General features: G+C 39.8%; 1 protein-coding gene across 2 annotated transcripts; it reads right to left on the minus strand.

Moving 5' to 3' along the window:
• Positions 1 to 1415: 1415 nt before the first annotated feature.
• Positions 1416 to 22745, minus strand: smad1 (SMAD family member 1). Of its 2 annotated transcripts, none has more exons than XM_037765070.1 (7): positions 22635 to 22745; positions 10822 to 11388; positions 7717 to 8007; positions 7469 to 7585; positions 4542 to 4763; positions 4060 to 4316; positions 1416 to 3024 (listed from the first exon to the last, which is right to left on the minus strand). In XM_037765070.1, the coding sequence occupies exons 2-7, from the start codon at positions 11219 to 11221 to the stop codon at positions 2881 to 2883; spliced, it is 1431 nt and encodes a 476-aa protein (XP_037620998.1). In that variant the 5' UTR covers positions 11222 to 11388; positions 22635 to 22745; the 3' UTR covers positions 1416 to 2880. The 2 variants fall into 2 exon arrangements, with proteins under 2 accessions (XP_037620998.1, XP_037620999.1); XM_037765071.1 differs by lacking the exon at positions 22635 to 22745 and adding an exon at positions 18303 to 18435.
• Between the last annotated feature and the right edge of the window lie 2641 nt (positions 22746 to 25386).

Raw genomic sequence — 25386 nt, forward strand, 5'->3', positions numbered from 1 at the left:
ACACTTTGTGTCACAGTGACACATTTTGTGTCACTGTGGTCTGCAGAGTATTTCAGACAATTTCTCTTGACATTAATGAAAATAGAATATACAGCTTGCGTTTGTCTTGCTTTTTGAAGTCCTAATCACAACCACCTGTTTATCTTCATCATCTCATTGAAGTCAACAAGTCATCAAGAGAGGACTGGCTGAGGCTTCTCCAAAAGGTTTGATTATAAAAGAGTAAAATTTGTTTAGCTCTCTTGGACTAATTAAGAACATTACAGACAATAAAATGGTAGGCAAACACTTAGTAAAGCAATGGGAATTGGAGTGTCGATACCAAAAATGAATAAAACAAAAATATACACAGGAATGACAGAAAATGCAAAAACATCTGCAACTTTTAAAATGTATTTCATGTTTAACAAATCATTGATCTTTACACTTTGTAGATGGGCTATACTGTAAAACAAATATGTGTAATTTCTGAAAATTGTCATTCATATACATATTGCACACATATTGCATCTTGGGGTTTTGGGTCTGGCGCCAAACAACAGTTGCCCACTTTTGCCCAGTTGGTAATCCAGCCTTGTTCATTGTTGTTTTTTTTTAGAACAGCTCGGACAATTTCTTGTAACATTATTGAACTTTTGAATTGAACAGCTTGAATTGATCTCACCAAAACCCTGCTGATTATCATTGTTTATTACACAATATTAGTGTTTCAAAGCTCTGATAACATTTGGTTTTCAGTCAGAGTTTGGAGTGAAAGAAGGGCGACGCCTCTGATGGATAATCAGTACATCACAAGGCTGTAACACGCAGGTTAGACCAACACCCACCAACACTTTCAGTCACAGACATTCAGAGTCTCGAGTCCACCTGACGTGCCTGTCTGTGGAATTTGGGAGAAACATGCAAACTCTTGGGAGGCAACAGCGCTAACCACTGTGCAACCAAACCACCCACGTCATGTACAGTCACATGGAGCTCCAGCACGCACACACACACACTTAAGTCAGTGATTTCCAGGGGAGCTTCCTGGAAGATTGTTGTAACTGTTCCAGCACTGTCACAATGTGCCCCATAAAACAAAGGAGAACACATCATTTCATGCATTTTCCTGCAATTTACTGGAAAACGCAATCACGCTTAACATTAGTGCAGTTGGCTTTCAGATGCACTTGTAATTGTTGTAATTGAAGGTCTGCGTCCACATGCACATACACACACACACACACACACATACACACACACACACACACACACACACACACACACACACACACACACACACAGTGGTTGATGTTTTTGAAAGTCCCTGACAATACCATGAAGCATATTTTCTTTGCATGGGTGGCCTGTAATTAAATAGACAGGCACACAAATACACACGTCTTGACACAGTGTTCATAAAAGAGACAGAGAAATTGCAAGTAATGAAACAAATTTATTGAATCTTCCAGTAGAGGCTTGATATTCATGGAATAAAACTGCTTTTCTGGGAGTTTTACTGAGCGAAAACACAAAGAAGGAGAAAAAAAATGAAACAAAACAAAGAGGCAATGTGTGAAAGTGCCGACAAACAAAACATGTTCAAAAAATACAAAAAGAATGTAAAGAGTAATACAGTTTAATAGCAAAGAGGATTGCTCAAAGCATAAAAGAAATTAATGGCAAAATCTGCAGTTTATAAAAACAAAAAATAATCATATTGGGACATCAGTAACTGATACCCTTTTCTCAGTCAACAATTAAAATTTGAATGCTCAACATTTTCCCATAACAGTCATTTAACAAGTTTTGCTCAGTCGATGTAATAAGAGAATGAAGCACAGTCACTGAAATATTTATGTCCTCAATGTGTATTTGACACGTTTGATTTTGCTGCAGAGTAAACAGCAAAAGGACAAACTAAACTGCACTTGTATTTGCCTCTGCTTCATGTGGTGTTCAGCTACCAGTCTTAAATGTGTAACACTACACTAACCAAACTATGCCTTGCAAAACCAGACTGCACAGCACATATTCTAATAGTGAATATATCTATACACTATTTCTTAAAATTCATTTGAAACACGAGTGTAACACAAGATGAGCAACATTTAAACATTTTTCTGAATAGTCTGAAATGCCCTTTTAGTGCCATGCCCCACACTAAACCCCTCTAAACTCTCAAACTCCCCCTAATTTTGCCCTCATATTATTTTTCACGATCTGTGATATGGGATTTTATTTTGATATTTGTACTGCTTTCATTTATTAGCCTAAAAAAAGAACACTCCAGTATCTGGAGATGATTAAAATTTTTCAGTCATACTGGTCGACCTCCAAGTCGCTGCTAACTTTTTACATGTCGTAAGTACATTTCATGCCAACCTCGTCGCAGTCAGGCAGTAGACAGCAGCCGACTGCAATTTTGGTGACCTGGAATGTCCCGTAATTATTGTAACTACACACGTATATCTGGATTTTTAGAGGGAATATTTAGATGAAAACTAGTAATGAGTCAGAATAATAGAACAATGAAAAAGAGACGTTTGTTGGAGCAAGATCAGGGAGGATACTTGCGTCATGATGAGTGTGATGGTCTAATTATTACAGTTGGTCACAAAGATCAAGTATCTTCCAGTTGCATCACGCTCGCTTTGCTTACTCCTCTCCCAGACTGTAAATGTGCCCAATTCAGACATCCTTCAAGTAGAGAACAAACCATTTAACAACCTGCCCAGCCCTACTGGTCCCAGATCAGCTTGTGTTTCAGTCAAAAAAAACTCTATCGGTTATCGGAAAAGGCAGACCGGCTGAACCACAAGCCAATCTGTGACCCTATTCTTGCTACTTAGGACCAAAATGCTGGGGTATGGACAGCCACAGGGCTGAGGACAGTGAAGCCTAGGAGACGGAGGATATAGGGTTGTGGGGGGAGCCCATCTGGGTTAGCACCTTATCCAACCACTGCAGGGGACCATGCAGGTGAATCTCAATCCAGCAGGGTGTGCTGGTCACATCCTGGCGGTGGTACTCTGCTCCCCAGCCCTGGAACACATGAAAACACATCACTTTGAATTATGCCACTAAGACTCATTCAAATGTTATTTGGACCGCTCACAGTGTTGAGTTCTGTTCATGTTAAGATTCTACTTTGTATCAAGATGTCCCATGTTAACGTTGATGTTTATGCCCAATTAAGAAAAAAAGGTTAATGGATTTATGTTTTTATACATTTTCACAGAGAATAAAACTAGACTTTAAAAACAGATGGAAACTGTTCTTTAAACTGATTGATTTCTACCTGGACTTTGTGTCTCAGAGCATCCAAAAGTTGTTGATGTCTGAAGATACAGTTCACTGCACTGCACTGAGAAAAAAGTCGACTTACAACTAACATAGTTAAGAAGATGCATCAAGTCATAGAAAGTAGAGAAAGTGAGGAGAAAACACAAACTTAAAAAAGAGAGCTGCAACATTTAATCGCTAAGTTGTCAACTATTAAATTAAGCGCCAATTTTTTTGATAATCTAATAAACGGTTTGAGTATCTTTTTAAAGAAAAAAAAGTAAAAATTCTCTGATTCCAGCTTCTTAATTGTGAATACTTTCTGGTTACTTTACTCCTCTATGACAGTGAACTGAATATCTTTGAGTTGTGGACAAAACAAGACCTTTGATGACGTCATCTTGGGCTTTGGGAAACACTGATAGACATTTTTCACCATTGTCTGACATTTTATAGACCAAACAACTAATCGATTAATCGAGAAAATAATTGACAGATTAATCGACAATGAAAATAATTGTTAGTTGCAGCCCTAAAAAATATTACGTTGTGCACAAAGAAATTATACTTTAACTACAGTGTTTGCACAGTAGATGTTATTTAAGATTCAGATAATTTTTTTAAATCCCATTTTCACTTGTGTTTGATCATCAAATTAAACAATGAGCCCTTACAATGGACACATTTATACTATTTATTAACACTGACTCAACTGCCATCCAGTTAGTTTATATGAAATATAGTACGGTCCAAAAATGTAATATAGTTCTTTTCTTTAATTCTGATAATTCTTACCTTAACGAAGCTCATGCGGATGGTACACATCTTGGTGAGCTCATAAACGGCCTCAAAGCCATGGTTGACGGACTGGGCCAGCAGCTCAGCAAACTCCTGGTTGTTGAAAATCTTCAGGCTGCAGCCACTGGGAATCTTACACACAGTTGTGGGATGGAAGCCGTGGTGGTAGTTACAGTTGCGACTCTGGACGAAGATACTGCTATCACTCAGACATTCTGCATACACCTCCCCACCAACATAATACAGATGGACACCTGAGAGGAAGCGGGAGAGAATAAAGTGTTGGTCACCTGGAGAAGCGCCACTTTCATCAGCAAAAACAAAGGCCCCAAAACATCAGTGTGGTCATCTTAAAATCAATATACTAAAATGTTTACTCAATTTGTTGTTATTGTTCCCATTGACAACATGAATTGATTTAGTCTCGTCTGCTGACAGTCGGTGCATTGCAATCATTGACGGGCTTTCCTATACTGCACCTTTGCCGATGTGCCGCCGGGTGTTCTCGATGGTGGAGTTGCGGTTGACGTTGGAGAGCAAGCCGAGGCAGAATCGGTTGCGGTTGTTGGAGGGATCTGTGAAGCCATCGACGAGCACGCTGGTGGAGGACGCCTGGAACGCCTCTCCGACACGATTGTTGAGCTCGTAGTAAACAATAGAGCACCAGTGCTTGGGTTCCTCGTAGGCCACGGGCTGCACATCTGCGCAGGAAACACATTAACAGGTCACAGGAGTGAGCTGAGTACACGCAGAGACAGACGCAGACACATTTAATGCACATTTAAGACTCCTCGGAGCAGACTCCTGTACAGACAAGCTGCCAGGAGCCACTGATGCCAACAGAGGCTCAGCTGTAAATCTTACTCATCTGCACAATTATTTCTTCCAAATTGTCCCTCATAGCCCATAACAATGATTTGAATAAATATATTGGACCCACTGGCTACATTTGTGTACATTTATGCTGACCAAAATCAATGCAGACGCATCCTAAAGTATGCCTACTGTCTGAGGTCTGTGTGCCAGCCTTTATTGAGCAGAAAAACAGTCAATAGACGGTGCCTGGCCATGCTCTCTGAGCCAGTGCCAGCTGGCCTCGCCCACTCTGAGAGAGAGGAATAAATCATGTTTATCTAAGCACATACTTCTCCTAAACTTCCTCTGTAGCGTGGCACTGGCTAGCAGGTGTGTTTTGTCTGTCCCTTTCCCAGAACTGGCCTACAATAGAAACCCGCTCCCCTGTACAGGATGCAGCTTGTGGAAAAAAACAAAAAAACTCCCTAAACTCCCACTTCAGCAAACATTTCAACAGCTCTTCTCACTACTGCTGTCACCATGTGTGGGCAGACATTTTTGGGCCTTGAGTGCAGGATCGTAAAAAAAAGTAAAAATATTTTGTTGGTCAGGTGTGGAAAACTAAAGTTCAGACCAAAGTTCAGCTGTTATTCCAATCTGAGGTGAGTCATTTAACTGCAAACACCTGCATGGTGTGTTCGGGGCATAAATCTAACCCTTAAGGAAAAGGTTTGGTTTATTACAACTTGGGTCTAGTTTCTGTTGTTTTGGCCATCGTTTCTATCAGTTGTGATGACATCATGCTCACTAAAGTAGTAGTAATAAACAAGCCAATAGATTAGCCAGTGGCTTGCAGCCTGGGGGAGTGAAACCTCAACACGGAGTCACAAGATGAATCTAAGAGGTTGTGAGATGATCACCAGAATATGAAATGAGAAAAGACAAAATTCTCCTGCACAAAATTGCTTGTTTTTGGTACTTTTTTCTTTTGAAATACTGAATATTTTACCACATTGTGCCTCTAAAAATCATTGTGAGAAGGGAAAATCACTTATAGACATGTCTGATGTAATAAAGGGTCACAAGTTGACATTAAGGTTGCAACTAAAGATTATTTTCATTGTCGATTCATCTGTTGATTATTTCCTAGATTTTAGTAGTTAGTTATAGTTGTTTGGTTTATAACATGTCAGACAATGGTGAAAAATGACGATCAGTGTTTCCCAAAGCCCAAGATGATGTCCTCACATGTCTTGTTTTATCCACAACTCAAAGATATTCAGTTTACTGTCATAGAGGAGTAAAAGAAAACAGAAAATATTCCCATTTAAGAAGCTGGAATCAGAGGCCCCATGTACCAAGGCTGAGTCCTTAACACAGCGGCCCAGGGTTCAAATCCAACCTGTGGCCCTTTGCTGCATGTCAACCCCTCTCTCTCCCCCTTTCATAGCTGTGTCTCTCTCACCATCATTAAAGGCATTAAAAAGCCCCAAAAAATAATCTAAAGAAAAAAAAAAGAAGAAGCTGGAATCAGAGAATTTCTACTTTCTTTCTTTAAAGAATTACTCAAATCAATTATCAAAACAGTTGACAATTAATTTAATAGTTGACAACTAATCGATTAAACGATTAATCGATTAATCCTTGCAGCTCTAGTGACATGCTTTGTATAAAGTCACAGGAGTCACAAGCAAAAAAGGCTGATCTAAATCACCTGATATGTCGGTAATAATCCCTACTGTATTAAGTGTTACCTCAGTTAACATTAAGTACAGTAGGTAACAGTTATACCAGGAAGTCAGCCTGTAAACTGTGATGGAAGATAATTATTTTATAATTTGCCTTTGTTTTCTCCTCTAAGTAAGTTATCTAACCCGGGGGTTTGTTTTAAACTTTAATCCATCAGACTTTTAGCAATGCTTCTGCACTCCCAGATCCCAGCCATTAATTTAGCAGGTATAATTTGTATCATTAGTGATAAAAATGAAGACCAACACTACAAAAACTATGGAATTTCCCTTTAAATCAGATAGCTAAAGAGTCCAATTCCTGTCCATTGTACTGTATGGTCTATTATATATTCATGAATGCAGGGTTCAGATTGGTCTCTAGCACAATAAAGCCAAAACCACAAAGTCAAGATAGCAGCAATTATTGCACCACATTTCAGATCTGAAATTTGGAGGTAATTAGTGAATCTTATCGTTAACGAGTTTCGAGTCATTACCACCAGCAGAGATGACATAAGCCCCAGCTTTTATAGACCTCATAAAACTGCTCTGAGGCCTGGCTTAATTTGCTGAGGCTTTGAGCTTCCCATGGGCTCGCACCCACAGACAGAGCCTCACTGTAAACCAGCAGATCCTTTCCACACACTGTTCAGGTTTTATCTGTCAGGATAGGGCATACCAACTCAGTTGAGGTTTTTCTTTCTTTTTTTTTAATTTGGAGGTGGACCACAAGAGGAAAAAACTTTGAAAACTACCAGACTTCCCAGAAATCTTTGCACCTGCAGATCAAGGCAAGCAGGTGCACACAGCTTTATGTGGATGATATCACCGGGAACACAAGGACGGGTGTATGAGTGTGAGATAGTAACTGCCATGGTTACCTGGCCGGTTGTTACTCTCTATAGGCAAGGCTGGAACCAGGAGGTTGGTGTCCATTGGCTGGGGACAATCCTGAGTCATCTGCTCCTCTGGGGGCATGTAGGCAGGAGGGGGAGTCTCTGCATCAAGAAGGAGGCAAAAACAAAGAGCAGAGAAATGAGTTGTTGTTCAGTACGGAGGAAAAGGAGGAAAAGGAGGAAAAGGAGGAAAAGGAGGAAATGTGGAAGAAAAGTTCACTGTTGGATCTCACCTGGCATCTGGAATGGACTGCCGGGGTCAGAGCTGGAGGGTGAATGAGGGAAGGTAGCAGCGCTATTGCTGCCGCTTCCGGGCGAGTTTGGGTAGCTGTTTCCTGGCGATGTGGGGAAATTGGGGGGCATTGTGTTGGGGGGCATTGTGTTGGCCTGAGCAAAGGATTCTGGGAAGGTGGCATTCTGCGGCATGTGCGGCTCATTCTGTTGTAGAGGGTTGCGGAAGCGAGGCAACATTGTATGCTTGGCGTTGAACTCGCTGTTCCTAGGTACCAGCACAGGGGGCAGCACTGAAGAGGGAGAAAGACATACAAATGATTAAAACAGGAAGTGCTTTGATGCATCAGCAGTTCTTTAAAGGTACAGTGCGGAGGATTTGGCGGCATGTCGGCGGTCACTCTGTCGTAACGGCTTGCTAACTCCGCCTCCCAGCCATCGCTCCAGCCTCGGTCTGGGTCTCATTCACATGAACGGAGGAAGGGAAATAACTCTGGATTCGGCTATTAGTGCATTTTACAACTTTTAGGGCCTAATGATTTAAATAAGGACTATTCAAGTGTTCATACTGGGAAGTTGATTCACCTCAAAAAAAATTGTCCTCTGAGCTACAGACGTCTCTTTCCCAATGTAAATCTATGGGAAAAAGTATTTTTGGGCCGAGTGGCATCACGTGACGGACACAGAAGTTGTAGTACCGCTTTTGGCCACTAAGAAAATTGGCATCAACGACCGGTGCTCTTCCTGGGGGCTTGATGTAGATATGAAGGGCTCTTCTAAGCTAACGAAAACACAACAATTCTTAGTTTTATTCCACTAATAAGTCAAACCACACAGTGATTTGGTAACCATTTATTAATAGCAAGTCCACAAGAATTTCCTAATTTGGGATCAATAAAGTCTCTCTCTATATATATCTATTTAAGCACTATTACTATGACTTTAATAAACTTGTAGCAGGCTCTCTTTGTATTCTGATTAGGAGTAGGTGATACAACGCCATAAACCGTGAGATGATCTACCGCCATACTGTTTATACCATGGTGGCTCTCCCTTTAACATCTCTGGTGTACGAGGCCATTGTAGGACATGTTGTAAATCAATGAGCAGGACTTTTAAGGGTTTTAAGGCAGTACTCGTTTTTTGCATCATCTATTATATTTTGTTTCTTAGCTACCTCCTTGGGTGTCTTTATCTTATTGGTCTGTGATGTACGTGACTTGGCTACTGTGAACTTATTCTATCTATCTCGGATCTATGATGAATTTACTGATTGTTTCAGCACTGTAGACGTTGTGTACAGTCACACACGTGTGAAACCTATCCATACAAACTCCAAAAAGAATTTCAACATAATAAAAAATCGCTTTCTGGCACTCTCCATGTTTCTCCGTTCTGAACACAGATGTCCCTGCATTTTTCAAATGTCAGCTTCCAGCCTGTTGGTCTTAGCCAGCAGTATTTGGCCCACACTCTCAGGTTTCTGCTCTGAAAAGACATTTTGAGGCGAGCCATTCTTGAGGAATTCATCACTTGGGGTAAATATCCTGGCTGATGTGAGGGCTATTCAGGTGCTGTGCATACAAACCACAGAGATACGCTCCACTTGTGTCTATAAATACCTGTGCAGATAAATAAAGCTGGTGCTGAAATGTTAGACGGGGCCCACGCTGCTGTCAGTGTTCCTGCAGGTAGCCCGTGTGTGCTGCAGCGGGCCAATGCATCAATGTAGCAGTTTATTTCAAAGGTTATATGTGGAGCAGGTGTTTGGATGAATAGTGCCGGGAGATTGACAGGATGTGTGTGTAGGCGGGTGGTGTTAGGGCAGTAGGGGAGGGGGGTGGTGCGGACAGACAGGTGCTGTGGGGTTTAATCACCTTAGCCCTCCGTCTTCCACCCGCTGCTAAAACAAAAAGTGTGCAAGGCAGGCAACAACTCTTTCCTCCCATTGTGTGTGGGTGACTGGCTTCCTGTTCCAGCCGTCCTCAGAGAAACTGTGCGTGCCGTCATGTGTGTGTGTGTGTGTGTATCCTGGTTTTTGTAACACACACGCAAGTGCGGGAGTGTGTGTGTGTGTGAGACTGTGTGTGTCTACATGTGTGCATAAATGTAAAAAAAAAAAGGCCAGCAGCACAGAGCATGCCTAAAACAAAGCCCTCATTCTCCCCCAGATGGAATTTCCTGCTCCACACACATGAACGAACACACACACACACGCACACTTGGCCATTTACACACTTAGCACCCTGCACACAGCTGTTTCTATCTTGTCAGCTGACCCTCATTTTCTGTTTAGTAAGAGTACTGTTTGATTTGTCTCAGTTTTGCACTACCTTTGCAGTGAACGCCCCACAGTTAATATACATAGTTAAACATAGTTTTATCGGAGAACTTATCCTGATTTTATTGAGTTTTTTTATGTGATTTTACTTGAATGGTCTTTTTATTTCTTATATATTATATTATAGGAGTTGGTTTTGTCTATTTCATTAGGAAATGTAATTATTTTTTATATAATTGTAATTTGATGATTTTAATTTGCTGCCTTGTGTGAAGTAATTTTACACTGGATTTAATGTCCTCTCCTAACATTTTGTAAATCAGTCATGTAAATAAAAGGTGTGTGAAGTTTTTTCTTGTTATTTCTAACAGGCAGGGGGGAAAAGAGTAAAATAAGTGAAGATCTGCATAAGTCATTACTGGAAAAGAAAGCCAGGAACTTCTTTCCAGGACTAATACTTGACTTAAGAAAAATGCTCAAAAGTTCTTCAAATTCAATTTAAATCAATACATTAAGTATTTTTGGCATGGTTTTCCTTTATTAGGAAAAACATAAGTGGATGTTGCGCCCTGATATCTATATCTTTTCATCACATATAAATCTACGTCTGTGCCAAAAGTGTTGCTTTTATCGCCAAATGCAAAATTTTTCTGAATATTTCAGCTTAGCTGCCTCACTAAGTGATGTAACTGATTGTGGTTTTATAATAACACTGACAATGTGGGACACGTCACATCATAGCTGATGCACTTAATACTTAATAAGGTCAGTATTGGCCCTGATAGGATCGGTGCATAACTAATTATTTCAGGATCATATCACTCACCTGGACTGTCCACTCGTTTGTAGTGGTAGGGGTTGATACACACATCCTTCTGTTTGGAGCCAAAGGGGAACTCGCAGCACTCCAGGGCCTTCAACTCGTGGTGGGACTGCAGGTCGGGCCAGCGCCACACTCGACAATAAATGACATGCGGCAGACCTTTCCTATGGGACACCTGCAGCCGTCCATCCAGGGAGCGGGGGATTGTCACACAGTTACTGACCTGACCCGGGCAGCTGAGAGCCCTCTCCAGCTCCTCCATGGCTCCCTTTTTCTTTTTCAGTTTCTTAACCAGAGCATCCACTGCCTTTTCCGCCCATTTCTCTTCCTCGTCTCCCTGCTTCCAACCCAGCAGCCGTTTCACCGCCGGGCTGGTGAAGGAGAAGAGCGAGGTGACGTTCATGTTGGACAAGCCGCCCTCCTCCCCTCTCCTTTCTGTCCAAAAGAAGTGTGAGCAGCGATGGTGGAAAGTCCAGTCTTATAAGAGAAAGGGTGAAAGAGAGTTTGTCCTTTTGGATTTTCAGATAATCCTCAGCTTACAAGATGTAAAATCAGGTCCTCTTGAGGTCACTAGAGGAAAAGGAGAGGTAGGTTAGCATCTAGGAGTAAAACAATTCTTCTAACAGAGATTTCAAATGCACTTCTGCAGTCCTGCTTGCTGCGTCCTTTCTCTAACAAAGTTGTAGCAACTATGGTCCACATTAACCTCTCCCCCTATTGTTTTACTAGCAGCACTGACGTCTCATCAGAAGACTGCTGGAACAACCCTTGATGAGGCGATGATGTCACCATTATAGCCGTTACGGCCATGTCAGTCGTGGCTTCTGGGAAACTGGCAGAGGAGTCACAACAGACAAGCTCCTGTGAACATCCACCCCAACCAGGCATTCTCCAGATAGCTTCCTGTCCGTATGGCTTGTCACATTACCACCACTCACTAATGTCATTTACAGTAAAGGACTTCACATTCAGTATGTAGCCTATGCAACCTATAGGAATTTGGCGTGCAGGTTTAAAACCTGATTCACTCTGCAGACATGTATACTCTTTCACAGGTTAAATCTGCTTCCCTGTCCATTCCCTCAACATCTATTTCATACTGTAGCTATTGGGCTCAAATTGCATATTTCTTTTAAGTTTTTCTTTTGTCTGAACATAAGTACAAAACATGAATTAATTGACTAATTGTTTTAGCTTTAGCTGCAAGTTATGATTATGTTCATTATCAATTAATCAATTATCAATTTCCAATAAATCATCCAAATATTTTAGTCTATAAAATGTCAGAAAGCTAATCCTCCTATTTGAGGAGCTAGATTGATTTAGATAGATTTAAATGGCTTAACCGTATATCCTAATTAGGGCTACAACTAAAGATTATTTTCATTGTCGATTAATCTGTAGATTATTTTTTCAATTAATCAATTAGTTGGTTGGTTTATAAAATGTCAGAAAATGTTGAAAAAATGTGGATCAGTATTTCCCAAAGCCAAAGATGACGTCCTCTAATGTCTTGTTTTGTCCACAACTCAAAGATATTCAGTTTACTGTCATAGAGGAGTAAAGACACCAGAAAATATTCACATGCAAGAAGCTGAAATCAGAGAATTTAGACTTTTTCAAACCGACTAATCAATATCAAAATAGTTGGCAATTAATTCAATAGTCGACAATTAATTGATTAATCGTTAAAGATCTAATCATAATAGTAGTCAATTAATTGTATGACAATAGACTGGTCACTTAATCGACTAATTGTTTCAACACTAATGCCAACACCAAATTTAGAAAAGAGCTTTTGTAAGGAGTTATACTGTAAGTGCACAAAAATGTCAGAAATCCATGGAAAATGCCAGCCACAACTTTCAAGAGCCCAAGTTGACGTCTTCAGATTGCTTATATCTGCAACCAACAGTTGAAGACCCAAATATATTTAGATTACTATCATAGTAGACAAGGAAAACCAGTAAATATTTACATTCAAGAAAATGGAACCAGTTCATTTTTGGCAATTTTGCTTAAAAAATTACACCGGGTCTAAGTTGACTCGCCGCTGGGCTTAGGAATCAGGGAATTATGTATTTTTACGATGCTTTTTAAACCAAAATGGGTTATAATAGTAGCAAACTCCTTTAAGGAATAATTCAGTGCTTAGGTTGTGTTCTTAATGTGTGCCACAGTCTGTTTACTAAAGGGGTTAGCCCTGAAGTTAGCGAGTCAACTTTGGCTCATATAGACATTGCAATATAAAACTCAATATACAGTGACTGAGGAATTTACCCATAATGCCAATCCATTTTACTTGATATGACTGTAACTGAAAGATTTTAAAATCCTCTATGTTGCTCTCTCTCACAAACACAACTCAGTAGCAGCTAGAGCAAAAAAAAAAGTGTCTGCCACTCTGCATGTATGTGAAATTTGAAAAGGTCTTTCAGATGGAGACTCTCAATGAGCCGCCTGCTGGGGCAAATGCTCTATAAAGCTTCAACACCACCAACCAACAAACACTGGTTTGGGGCAGGAATCTGGCAATTTACAGGACAATAAAAAGGAAGTGCATGTGGACCCCAGGATAAATGTGCCCATTCACTCGGGTCCCACGAGACCAATTCAGTAGCCAGGACGTACACACAATCTAGCTTTTAAAAGGGAAAACAAGAGCGCATTGAGCACCTTCTTTTTCAAGTTTTTTTTTCTGAATGCAATTAGGGAAGATATAACATAGTTATGGTTGAGGTTTGAATGAGCGCGAATGTTCAGATGCAATCCTAGAATCAAATAAACAGCTTGTCAGAACTCCACCACCTTTTATCCGCACTGACTCACGGGTGAGGATTCATCGCTCTCTGACAGTAAAGCCTGCAGTATATTGGATTTCCTACGAGCAGGAACAAATACATCATTAAGAATGCTCTGTAGTTATTCTTGGCCCTTCAAATTATGGGATGAATAGCGATTTCTATCTTTGTCAGCTACTGCATGTGTAGGCTACATCATACTGACAAACGGGCAGGGGAGTTGATGAGAACAGGTGCCTACAACGTTTACAACGTGTGTGTGTGTGTGTGTGTGTGTGTGTGTGTGTGTTTGTGTGTGGTGTGGGGGCCCTGGACTCTTACTATCACTAACCACACTGACAGGAAAGCAGCAAGTTGTACCTATACTTAGCTTTGCCACCGAATCACATTGGCTAATCAAAAGTGACGCTGAACTACTAACAGACATGGGAGGAGAATGGGGTTGTCTGTGTGTGTGTGTGTGTGTGTGTGTGTGTGTATGAGATCAAGGGAAAACATATCTCAACATGTGCCACAAGACCCCACTATGGTATCACAAACTCCTAGCAACCTCAGAGAAAAACTCTCCACCATCACAGAGACAGGAAACAGACTGTAGTTTTGTCTTTATATCTGTCATCGCCTGCACAGCAGCGACATCACTTCCTCTTGCTGAGAACTGCAGGTTTTTCCACAGGTGCAGGGTGGGAGAGAAAAAGTCTGTTTCCTAAACGGGCCACCCCTGACTTTTATCTTCCTTTCTCGCTCTCTCTCTCTCTCACCAGTTTCCTTTGCAGTGAAACTGTTAAAAGTGGAGGAGGATGGGTCAGAAATGTCATGGGTGTGGCCTCTGTTCCCGCCTGTTTATTGCAGTAATGTTGCCTCAAACTTCAAAAACCTCAGACTATTCTCGTTATCAGGGCTGGGCATCCTTTGAAATATTTTGATACCTGCGTTGCACTACCAATAGCAACTATTGTACAAGAAATTTGCCTAAACTAAATAGACTAAACTTGCTGCAGTGCGTAGAAATGGAGCAAATATGATTACAAAAAGTAATTTTTATAAAACGGTCACTATATCCTGACAGTACAGCATGAGACCGGTAATATGAAAGAAATCATGTGCCTCTGTGTCCTCTGGTGTCCTCCGATGCTCCTAACGGCATCTGCAGGATTTCACAGACCGGAGGAAAACAACCAGTCAGAGCTAATCTGGGGTCTGCTGTCCAGCTTTCGTCTATGAGCCGGCTGTCAATCACTCGCAAACTCTGGTCAAACGGTCAAACTAGGGAGCGCTGATCAAATATGAATCAATATTCTGTTACTGTAATGCCTATTTCTCGCTTAAAATGTTTTTAGAATCATCTTGTAGTGTACTGTTCAGCTGTAAAATGAGAAAGTTTGTGACCCGGCAACCATGTTGAGATCTCTTGGGGAAATACCAACCACCTTTGTCAAATTTGGTGCAATTTGGACATGTGACACTTTCAATATTAATAACCTTTGAATAAACAAGTGACCAGCACTCTGCGCAGGAGTGGGGGCGGGGCTTCAGGGCTCCGCAGACTGAGACGATGATGTCGTCTGCAGCAGGCAGCTGCTGGATGCTGGATACACTAACGTTACAACCAAACTCTACTTCGCTTCCTTCACTTTCCTGGAGTCAGCAAGTGATGAGCGGTTCTCAACAACGCTGCAGGCAGCACTTCCTTGGAGCCAAGCAATCAGCCTGTTCCGAACGGTCACACAGGCTCTACACTAGTGACGAAAAATGCCCATCACAAGTTCCCAGAGCCCAGACTAACATATTAAATTTGCTTGACATGTCCAAGCACATTTTCAAACCATGAAACCGTCGCATTTTGCTCAAAAAAGGACTAAAACAATGAATTATGAAAAACAGATTGATTTTCTGTCGATCAACTATTCGATTAATCATTTCTAAGCAAGATTACAAATTTAACCAAACAATTAATGCCTGCTTTTGATATGTGACAGCTATGCATACATTTCATGCAGTGCTTAGAAAGTATGGTATAGAGGTTCAATACCCAACCTTAATCAGAAATCTCAAGGGTACTACAGCCTCTGCTCGTCCTTTGTTCCGCCATCATAGTTTCTGGATCTCTGTGCTGTTGTCTCAAACTAGATGTATAAACTAGTTTCATTATTGATATTGTAATATCTTGAATATTTTCAAAACGTTCAAAGCACACTACATTGTGACCTTGACAGTGTCTGGTGCAGCACATCTTCACACAGAGCAACAGACGTACTTGAACGCTGAGTGTGGTGCACAACAATACAACATAAAGTTCAAAAGACTATAACTGCAATATCATCTTCACACATACAGGGAGTGTTTTTGATTCACTTCCGGCCACAAAGCTGCTTTGATGGCCTCTCAGTAACAGCCAGCGCTATCAGGACTATAGCTGCAGAAAGACAACCTTTAATCCATTTCAGATGAGAGATTCCAGAAAGTTCTGTATAGTAACATCTGGAGCAGTCTTCACAGTCCTCTGTTGTCATTCTGCTGCAGCTGGAGACCATATCTCTTGGATATTTCCAATCCTGACAGTTAGAAATATCTGACTGCTGGCCTGACCGCATGCTTATTTAAAGGGTCTGATACGGCTTTGTGTTGGTTCTTTGGACAATGCTAGTTTAGAGTTGTCTGTGAGGCAGTCAAAATATAAAGGCGCCATTGTGCCCCCCTGTTCCTATACCTATGTATAGACTAGGATGTTCGCGTGACATAAACAGGCTTTTTGTGCACCAACTTTCCGAACTACTCACTGAAAATTTCACTTTAAATAGACTTGGTGTTCAAATGGAGGCAGTTTTGCAGATGGTCTGTCAAAACAAATTCTGAATACAATAAATTAAGCTCTGATCTGATCTAGATGCAAAATAAAAGTCCTTCATTCTGTCGCCTTGAAAGATCTTGATTCTAGCACTTTTCACTCACAAGTTTGAGCTGATCACTAAATGCCCTCATAATCACAATAAAATGCCATTTTGTTTCACTTCCTGATTGTGTTCATGTTAGCTGATTTAAGTTTGCAGTCCAGATCAAAGAAAAATGCTGATTCAAAAGTTATTTCTGTAAATTGACTAACATCAACTTGTACAGCTGCACTGATCTCATCAATTCTTGTTGCCATATTTGTGCCGCTATTTTTCATGGATCTATTTCCCTGGCACTGGCACAGGGAGATGACATCCCCATTCTTAATCCGACCTACAAAGCTCTGATTGGTTCGGTTGTTTTCCAACTGAAGTAATAGCTGACAAAAACATTGAACATGAAAATCTGAAATGTGGTCAGTAATTTAGATTCCTACTCACAATTCCCTTAAGGTGTGCAACTACGGATTATTTTTCATTGTCAGTTAACTTTTCCAATTTATCAATTACTCAAAGTGGCATATTTAAAATGCTTGTTTTGTCCAACAAACAGCCCAAAACACATTTACAATTGGGGGTGTAAGAAAATATCAAAAACATCAAGTATCGAAATGTTTTGTGATACTGTACTGATTCTCACAAGCATAGTATTCATATTTAATTAATAGTTTACAAGCAAAGATTAACTCAGCCAATACTTCATTTCATTTGCAAAGATACGTGCCCTCTCAAAGTAGTGCTATGATGTTGGATGTTACGGGGACTGTGATAAATGCAAATGCAGATCACACTGTTCTGATTGCATAAAAAAGTAAACTTATTTTACTCAGATTGTATTTGGTGTGTTCTTTATACTATGACAGTTTTCCTAAAATTAGATTTTTAAAAATCGCAATATATCGCTTCTATTACCTTGAACCTATATCGCAATATATTTATTCGTAACCCCTGTATCATGATACGCATCGTATCGCCTTGTTTCTTGCCAATATGCAGCCCTATTTGCAATAATACAAAACAGAAAAGAAGCAGCAATATTTGGGTGATGGATAACTTACATGATTAACTTTTTATCATTCATTGTAGATTAGAGCTGCAACGATTAATCGATTAGTTGTCGACTATTAAATTAATCGACAACTTTTTTGATAATCAATGAATCGGTTCGAGTAATTTTTTAAGTCAAAATTTCTCTGATTCCAGCTTCTTAAATGTGAATATTTTCTGGTTTCTTTACTCCTCTATGACAGTAAACTGAATATCTTTGAGTTGTGGACAAAACAAGACATTTGAGGACGTCATCTTGGGCTTTGGGAAACACTGATCGACATTTTTCACCATTTTCTGACATTTTACAGACCAAACAACTAACCGAGAAAATAATCAACAGATCACTCAACGATGATAATAATCATTAGTTGCAGCCCTAATGTAGATACATTTTCTGTAGAATGATTTATCAGCATGTATTCCTTGCATCAAATATGTGTATGTAGTCATCAAACTTTGAGCCTCACAACAGCCATGTCTCACACAGTCAATGAGGAGTCACAACGAGGCCTTGGCCACTGCTCTCCTCCCTATGAAAGCTGAAGCACACACCATCATTTACACAACAGCTCCATAAAAACCACTCTGACATTCCCTACAGCCGAGGCCGGGCAATGCTCTCTCGCTATTGTGTTAGCGGTAGCTTGTTATGGCCATCAGTTAGCCCACCGGACGGAGACCGAGGCTAATGGGAGCACAGAATGGGATCATGCGACACTGACAGGCGGAGGCTTTGACCCACCTGGTGCGAGCTGTTAGCCACTACACTAGCCCCATGGATCATTTTGCACCGCTCCAGTGTCTGTTAATCAATTTAGGCCTGGGCTGTGTAGGATGAGGAGGCAGTAATGATGCTCTCTGGACCCTCCCTAGGGACGGAGCATTATAAAGAAGCTACATTATTTATCAGCAGGGTCCTGGATGGGGCCTCCATTAGCCCCCGCTCAATGGAGCCACTGGCTATAAACAGAGGAGTGCAGGAAGAGAGAGAGAGTGCTAGATAAAGAGAGAGAGACAGAGGAAGAGGATGGAATGATGCAGAAAGAGAAAGAGAGGAAGAAAGTGAGAGTGAAGGCAAAAGCCAGAGACATAAGACAGAGTGATTGTTTTGGAGAGAGAGATGTGGAAAACACTCCTAAATCTGTGTGTCTCTTCACTGAGCACTTCTCGATTAAGTGCCTTCAAGGGGACGTTACTGAGTAAAGAGTAACACTACAAGGATGCAATATATGCTTTCTCACAAATACAAATCACAGCAATGACGCATGAAAGCATCTCTAGAGCAGCAGCTGTCGTTAAGTTCAATATCACCTGAGGCCACACATTGAAAAAGATTGACTTATTACGAGCTATTTCACTGTTTTACATCTTTGTAAATTGAATATCTTTGGGGTTTGGACTGTTAGACAGACAGCAATTTCTGGAAAATTGTGGTAAGCACGTTTCTGATATTTTCTGGAATAAATGATTCACCCAACAAATTATCAGCAGATTAATCGTTAATGAAAATAATCGTTAGTTGCAGTCTTAGTTAGGGTTGGGCAATATGTCGATATTATATCGATATCATGATATGAGACTAGGTATTGTCTTAAATTTTGGATATCGTAACATTGTAAGATGGCATAAGTGTTGTCTTTTCCTGTTTTTAAAGGCTGCATTACAGTAAAGTGATGTTCTATTATTTGTCTTTACCCACTTAGTCATTATATCCACATTACTGATGATTCATTATCAAACATCTCATTGTGTAAATATTTTGTAAAAGCACCAATAGTCAACCCTACAACATTGTCGCAACATCAATATCAAGCTATTTGGTCAAAAATATCGTGATATTTGATTTTCTCCATATCGCCCAGCCCTAGTCTTAGTAAACAAAACCCTTTTATTCCTTAAACTAGGGCTGCAACTAACGATTATTGTCATTGTTGATTAATCTGTTGATTATTTTCTAGATTAACCGATTAGCTGTTTGGTCTATAAAATATCAGAAAATGGTGAAAAATATCGATCAGTGTTTCCCAAAGCCCAAGATGACGTCCTCAAATGTCTTGTTTAGTCCACAACTCATATTCACATTTAAAGAGATGGAATCAGAGAAATTAGACTTTCTTTTCTTTAAAAAATTACTCAAACTGATTTATCGATTATCAAAATAATTGGAGATTAATTTAATAGTTGAGAACTAATCGATAAATTATTGAAGCACTGGGCGCTGCAATTAAAATAATCGTTAGTTGCAGACCTAAAAAATATTTCATTGTGCACAAAAAATATATACTTTTACTACTGTTTGCACTGTTATTTAAAATTCAGATTTTTTTAAAATCCCATTTTCACTTGGGTTTAATAACCAAAATAAACATTTATAAATTTCCAGATTTCTTAAAAAGAAAAAAAAGAAAATAATGAGCCGTAACGATGGGCACATTGATACTACACTGACTCAACTGTAATCCAGGTAGTTTATACAAAATAAGTTCCAGAAATGTAATAATCTCTAATATACAGTATTTGCAATAACCTAATATTGGCTGATATGTCAGCCCATCCTGAGCTCAACTATAGCTATGTCAATCGGTTCCAAAAAAGTATCGAGGCTCAATAATAGCCAGCCTTAGCAGCCAGCAAATGCAGATATTTACCACAGACACTCGTGTCTTATGAAACAGTGGAAGAGCGAAGCTTGAAATAACCAGTCAGACATGAGGTGCTGCCCTTAGCGACTAGACATGGCATTGACCTGAGAGGCTCCTTAAACTCGCTGGGGTCACTTTTCCTCACAAACACCGACACATTCACAGCTCTGACCTGGTAAAGATTACGCTGGTGTACAAGTGAGAGGAATCTAGCTAGTCACCCTAGAGCAAACCACTAGAAAACCTGACTTTAAAAGGCTGAACTGGGATCAGATTCTTTATGTCCCAGACACACCAGTCCCACACACGACTGCAGACATAACTAGCAAACACATGGGGGTTTCAAGCAGCTATCTCAACCATGCTTGGCACTCAGTGTTGGGTTAGTGTTGTGTTAGGGTGGACACCTCACCCCGACACATGGCAGCAGGCTATGTTGTCCAAGCCGTGCAGACACACGGGAGGGTTTTGACGTTGCTCACTACTGTTGTGACTGACTCTCTGGATACAGGAATGCTGCCGCTGCTAACCTATATTTACACCTTGTTGTTGAGTAGTTTTTTTGCCTTTGCTATGATCACAGATAGAAAGAAAGATAGATAGATAGATAGAAAAAATACAAAATACATATATGGAAATAAGAATGATTAGATTATATTAACCAGAAGTAAAAAAACATTACATGGTCCCTTATTAAAGATAATACCACTAATTTGTGAGGGGGAATGTCTTTGTTCTTGATTTTTTGGGTTAATATAATACATAATGCCTGACAATGACTGATATATTTGACTTCAGGACATCTCTGACTACATACATGCTGAAAATCAAACATTCTTACTGTATTAATTTAGATATTTTCCAAAGTAAAAGTCCCTAGAAGTGTATGATTCAACTTTTTCCCATGGTCTAGCGTTAAAAAATCACACTAAATCATAATATCGAATCGCAATTCTCGTAGAATCGCAATAGTTAAAAATCGCAATACATATCGAATCGGCACCCAAGTATCGTGATAGTATCGAATCAGGAGATAGGTGTATCATCCCAGCCCTAATAGTAATATTTGTTTGACTTAGGTACATATATTATGTTTTGTAAGCACAAAGAAGGAAATTAAGCTGATAAAATCATCTGACAGTCATATCTGCATTGCCATTTATTAAAGAGGCTTCACCCTGACATAAAACTACCCGTCATTTCAATCCTAAAACTACCATTTAGTTTCATTTTAAAACCAAATTTAAAGCTGCATACCGTGAGAATGCAGGAACGATAAAAAACAATTGGAAGTAAATCACGGACAAGGACAAATTCCTGTCCTTTGGGTAATCTGATATGTCATCTTCAATAATGTCAGGAGATCTAGCCTTAGCTGCTGTAGGTCTCTCTCTCTCTCACTCTCCCTCCTTTCTCCATCTATCTCTCACATACACACTAACACAAATTCATAAAAACACATTGACACATGACTAAAACCACATACATGTCCTGTGCAGCATACTGGTGCACCAGTTGAAATAGCTTCTGCAAGTCTGCATCAACCAAAACAGTAAAATGATGATAACTTTTTTTTGTTTTAAATGGCAAGATGCGAAGGGATGGCATGTGTGAATATACTGCATGTATATTACCTTATTCATTATACACTGGTTTAATGACATCAACTTATAATCAGTTAACAAGTGTATGATGCACCACAGATCAATCCATATCCTGCAGTTTAATAAATCAAAAAGCCCTATACTACCATACTACTATACAGTATAGAGCTGAAAAGATCATTTATCAATCATTTGAATCAGTAAATTGAAAATATTTGGGTTTTTAGAAGGTAATTTGAAGGCATTTCATTGGGCAATTTTCTGACATGTCATACATAGACCATGCAATTCATTATGTGACACATACTGTATCTTAATGAACCAAAATAGCTCCATACCATGTGTTTAATGACTGCAGTTACATCTTCATTCAGCATTATGGCTGTGCATTTACTAGTGCTATACAACTGATACCTGCTTTAAGAGTGATTTAACCCCACTTTATGGTGTTTTTAAGTGTCCAAAAGCTGCAACTTCTACACTATTCCTACCAAAACGTACTATTTCTCTGTAATATACAGTAAGATAGCCTACATTATTAGAGGATTATTATAGTTCTGTATCATTCAATGATGTTTTTTTAACACGTAGTCGAAACAATTAGCTTACACATTCGTGAAATTGAGACTTAAATGTGCAGCTTTAGTGTAAAAACTGTGAAGAAAAGGAAGAAAAGTTTGAAGCTGCCAGCTGACACACTGTTCAGTTTATAACCTATAATCTAATTCCCTACAAAACCGAGACATGCACACTATAACAGAAGAAAATATGCATAAAGAAACGTTTCATTTAGCACGTTGAACAATATAAATGAAAAGTTTACAGTACCTTTTCTTCCTCTGCTCGCTCTCTCTCTCTCTCTCTGTGTGTGTGTGTGTGTGTCTCTGGCTGTCCTCGGTCTGCTCCGCCTGGCGTCAGTGAGTCTCTGAGCCGCTTCACCCTCCGCTGAGCGCCAGTATCACTCCGCGGTGGAGCTGCAGCCAGCCACCGACAATAACAAGACCTACTTTTCACACATCTTCAACATCTTCATTCACTGAGTGGAAAGGGATTATGTAACTGTGAAACAATGCGGGTTTTCCTCGTTTTCTCACCACCGGGGAAGTTTCTTTTCAGATGTTTTGAGTTTGTTTGTTGCAAAAGGTGGTGAAATGTTGCTTATTTTGATGCAGTTTAGAGAGAAAGAAAGTAGAAAAAGAGGGTATCTGCACTGCAGGACATCCCTATAATTGCACAATATGGGATTTCTTCTGATCTGATTTTTACTCCTCCCACCCTAGTACCTCCCAAAATACAACAAAAATCATCTTAAATGGGGACTAATAGGACATGTCTGAGTTTGTTGTCGCAAAGGTGGTGAAATGTTGCTTAGTTTGATGCAGTTGAGAGAAAGAAAGTAGAAAAAGAGGTTCTCTGCACTGCAGGACATCCATATAATTGCACAATATGGGAATTTAAGGACTTTTTCTGATCTGATTTTCACCCCTCCCACCTTAGTACCTCCCAAAATACAACAAAAATCATCTTAAATGGGGACTTATAGGACATGTCTGAGTTTGTTGTCGCAAAGGTGGGGAAATGTTGCTTAGTTTGATGCAGTTTAGAGAGGAAGAAAGAAAAAAAGAGGATATCTGCACTGCAGGACATCCCAATAATTGCACAATATGGGAATTTAAGGACTTTTTATTATCTGATTTACACTATTCCCATCCTAGTACCTCCCAAAATACAACAAAAATCATCTTAAATAGGACACAACTAAACTATCAGTTCCATGATGTACCTCCAGGCTATGATTGAGCCATGCAGAAGCATTCATTCATTATTCCTCTCTGTGTTTTTACTAAATAAAAACAGCTCTTTTTCACCAAGTTTTAGACTAGAGCTGCACATTTAAGCCACATTTTCATGAATGTGTAAGCTAATTGTTTAGACTACGTGTTAAAAAACATCATTGAATGATACAGAAGTATAGTAGTCCTCTAATAATGTAGGCTAGCTTACTATATATTGCAGAAAACAAGTAAGTTTTGGTAGGAATATTGTAGAAGTTGCAGCTTTTGGACACTAAAAAACACCATAAATTGGGGGTTAAATCACTCTGAAAGCAGGTATCAGCTGTATAGCACTAGTAAATGTTCAGCCATACTGCTGAATGAAGATGAAACTGTAGTTATTAAACACATGTTATGGAGCTATTTGGTTCATTAAGATGCAGTATGTGTCACATAATGAATCTAGCAGCAGTTTTAACTGACAGACTGTGTGGTTTTATCTGCAGTGAACTCCTGAACTGCACCGTGTTAAGCCGGCCTCTCAGTTCCCCCTCTTGCTTTGATTGTGTTATGATAAGCACTATTTATGTTGCCAGGAGCATGCTTATACATGCTATCATCTCAACTTCTCACCTCAAGACAATAATGCACAAGCAGCCCATGCAGTCCCGATGCAGGTTTTTGCACTGGTGGTGTATTCTAGAGGAATAATTTGTGCAATGTCAAGAGTGAAACTTCCAACAGTTCTTCAAACCATCTCATTAATATTGCATGATAATGCATGAAAATAGCCTTCAGGCAGGGCAGCAGCAGCAGCAGAGGACATAAAGTGTCATTTCCTCAGAAGTGAGCTAAATCAGCCCATACATACATATGTGCATCAGAAATAATGTGAGTTATGTTTAAGAAGAATTCAGAATAGCTTTTGATTAGATAATATTTTATCTGATCAAAACAGAGCTGAATTTCCTGTCACAAAAAATATATACTTCCTCAGATAATAGGAAGTTAAAAATGCCTGACAAGTACAATATACACTACAGGTATTTGAGTGAATATTATAGGAATAGTGTTAATTCGCAGATGCATACTTTAATTACTTAGAATAATAGGGTCAAATAATAGAAATATTGTTAAAAAAGAAAAATCTTCGGTGATGTGATAAAAAAAACAAAGAAAAACAGTATTTCAGTATTTGTGTTTCATTAATGAAGTTCAGGGTCGCCGCGGTGAGGAGGGACTAGATTGTCTTGAAGACAGGCGGAGGGATCGCGCTCATAGCGGAGGAGGCTCCTGTCGTAGGTGACGTCACGGCGCTGGCGACAGAATGTCTGAGTGAGGCGGGAGCGAGCTGCACGTGAATAAATCTGGGAAACAGAGCGAGGAGGAGGAGGAGAGAGGGGAGGACGATGATGAGGATGATGAGGGTGATGGTTGTGAGTAGGAATAGAACTTTTTTTTAGTTGAAGGATTCCCTACACACACACACACACACACACACAATAAGCAGCTGCACATTCATCACAAAAAACTATCCTTTAGTACAGATACACACAATCATTCCACAAGGCATGCTGCTGCTGCAGGTTGTTTTACTTTATCAAGATCCAAAACCAAATCAGGTCAAAGTACAGCAATATACAACTTGGGTGCCGATTCCACTAGACATGGGAACAAGTCAAATCATACACTTCTAGGGACCTTTACTTTGGAAAATATCTAAATTAATACATTCAAATGTTTGATTTTTTTTAGCATGTTTATAGTCAGAGATGTCCTGAAGTCCAATATATCAGTCATTGTCA

Source organism: Sebastes umbrosus, chromosome 3 (genome assembly GCF_015220745.1).
Source record: "Sebastes umbrosus isolate fSebUmb1 chromosome 3, fSebUmb1.pri, whole genome shotgun sequence".
NCBI lineage: Eukaryota > Metazoa > Chordata > Actinopteri > Perciformes > Sebastidae > Sebastes > Sebastes umbrosus.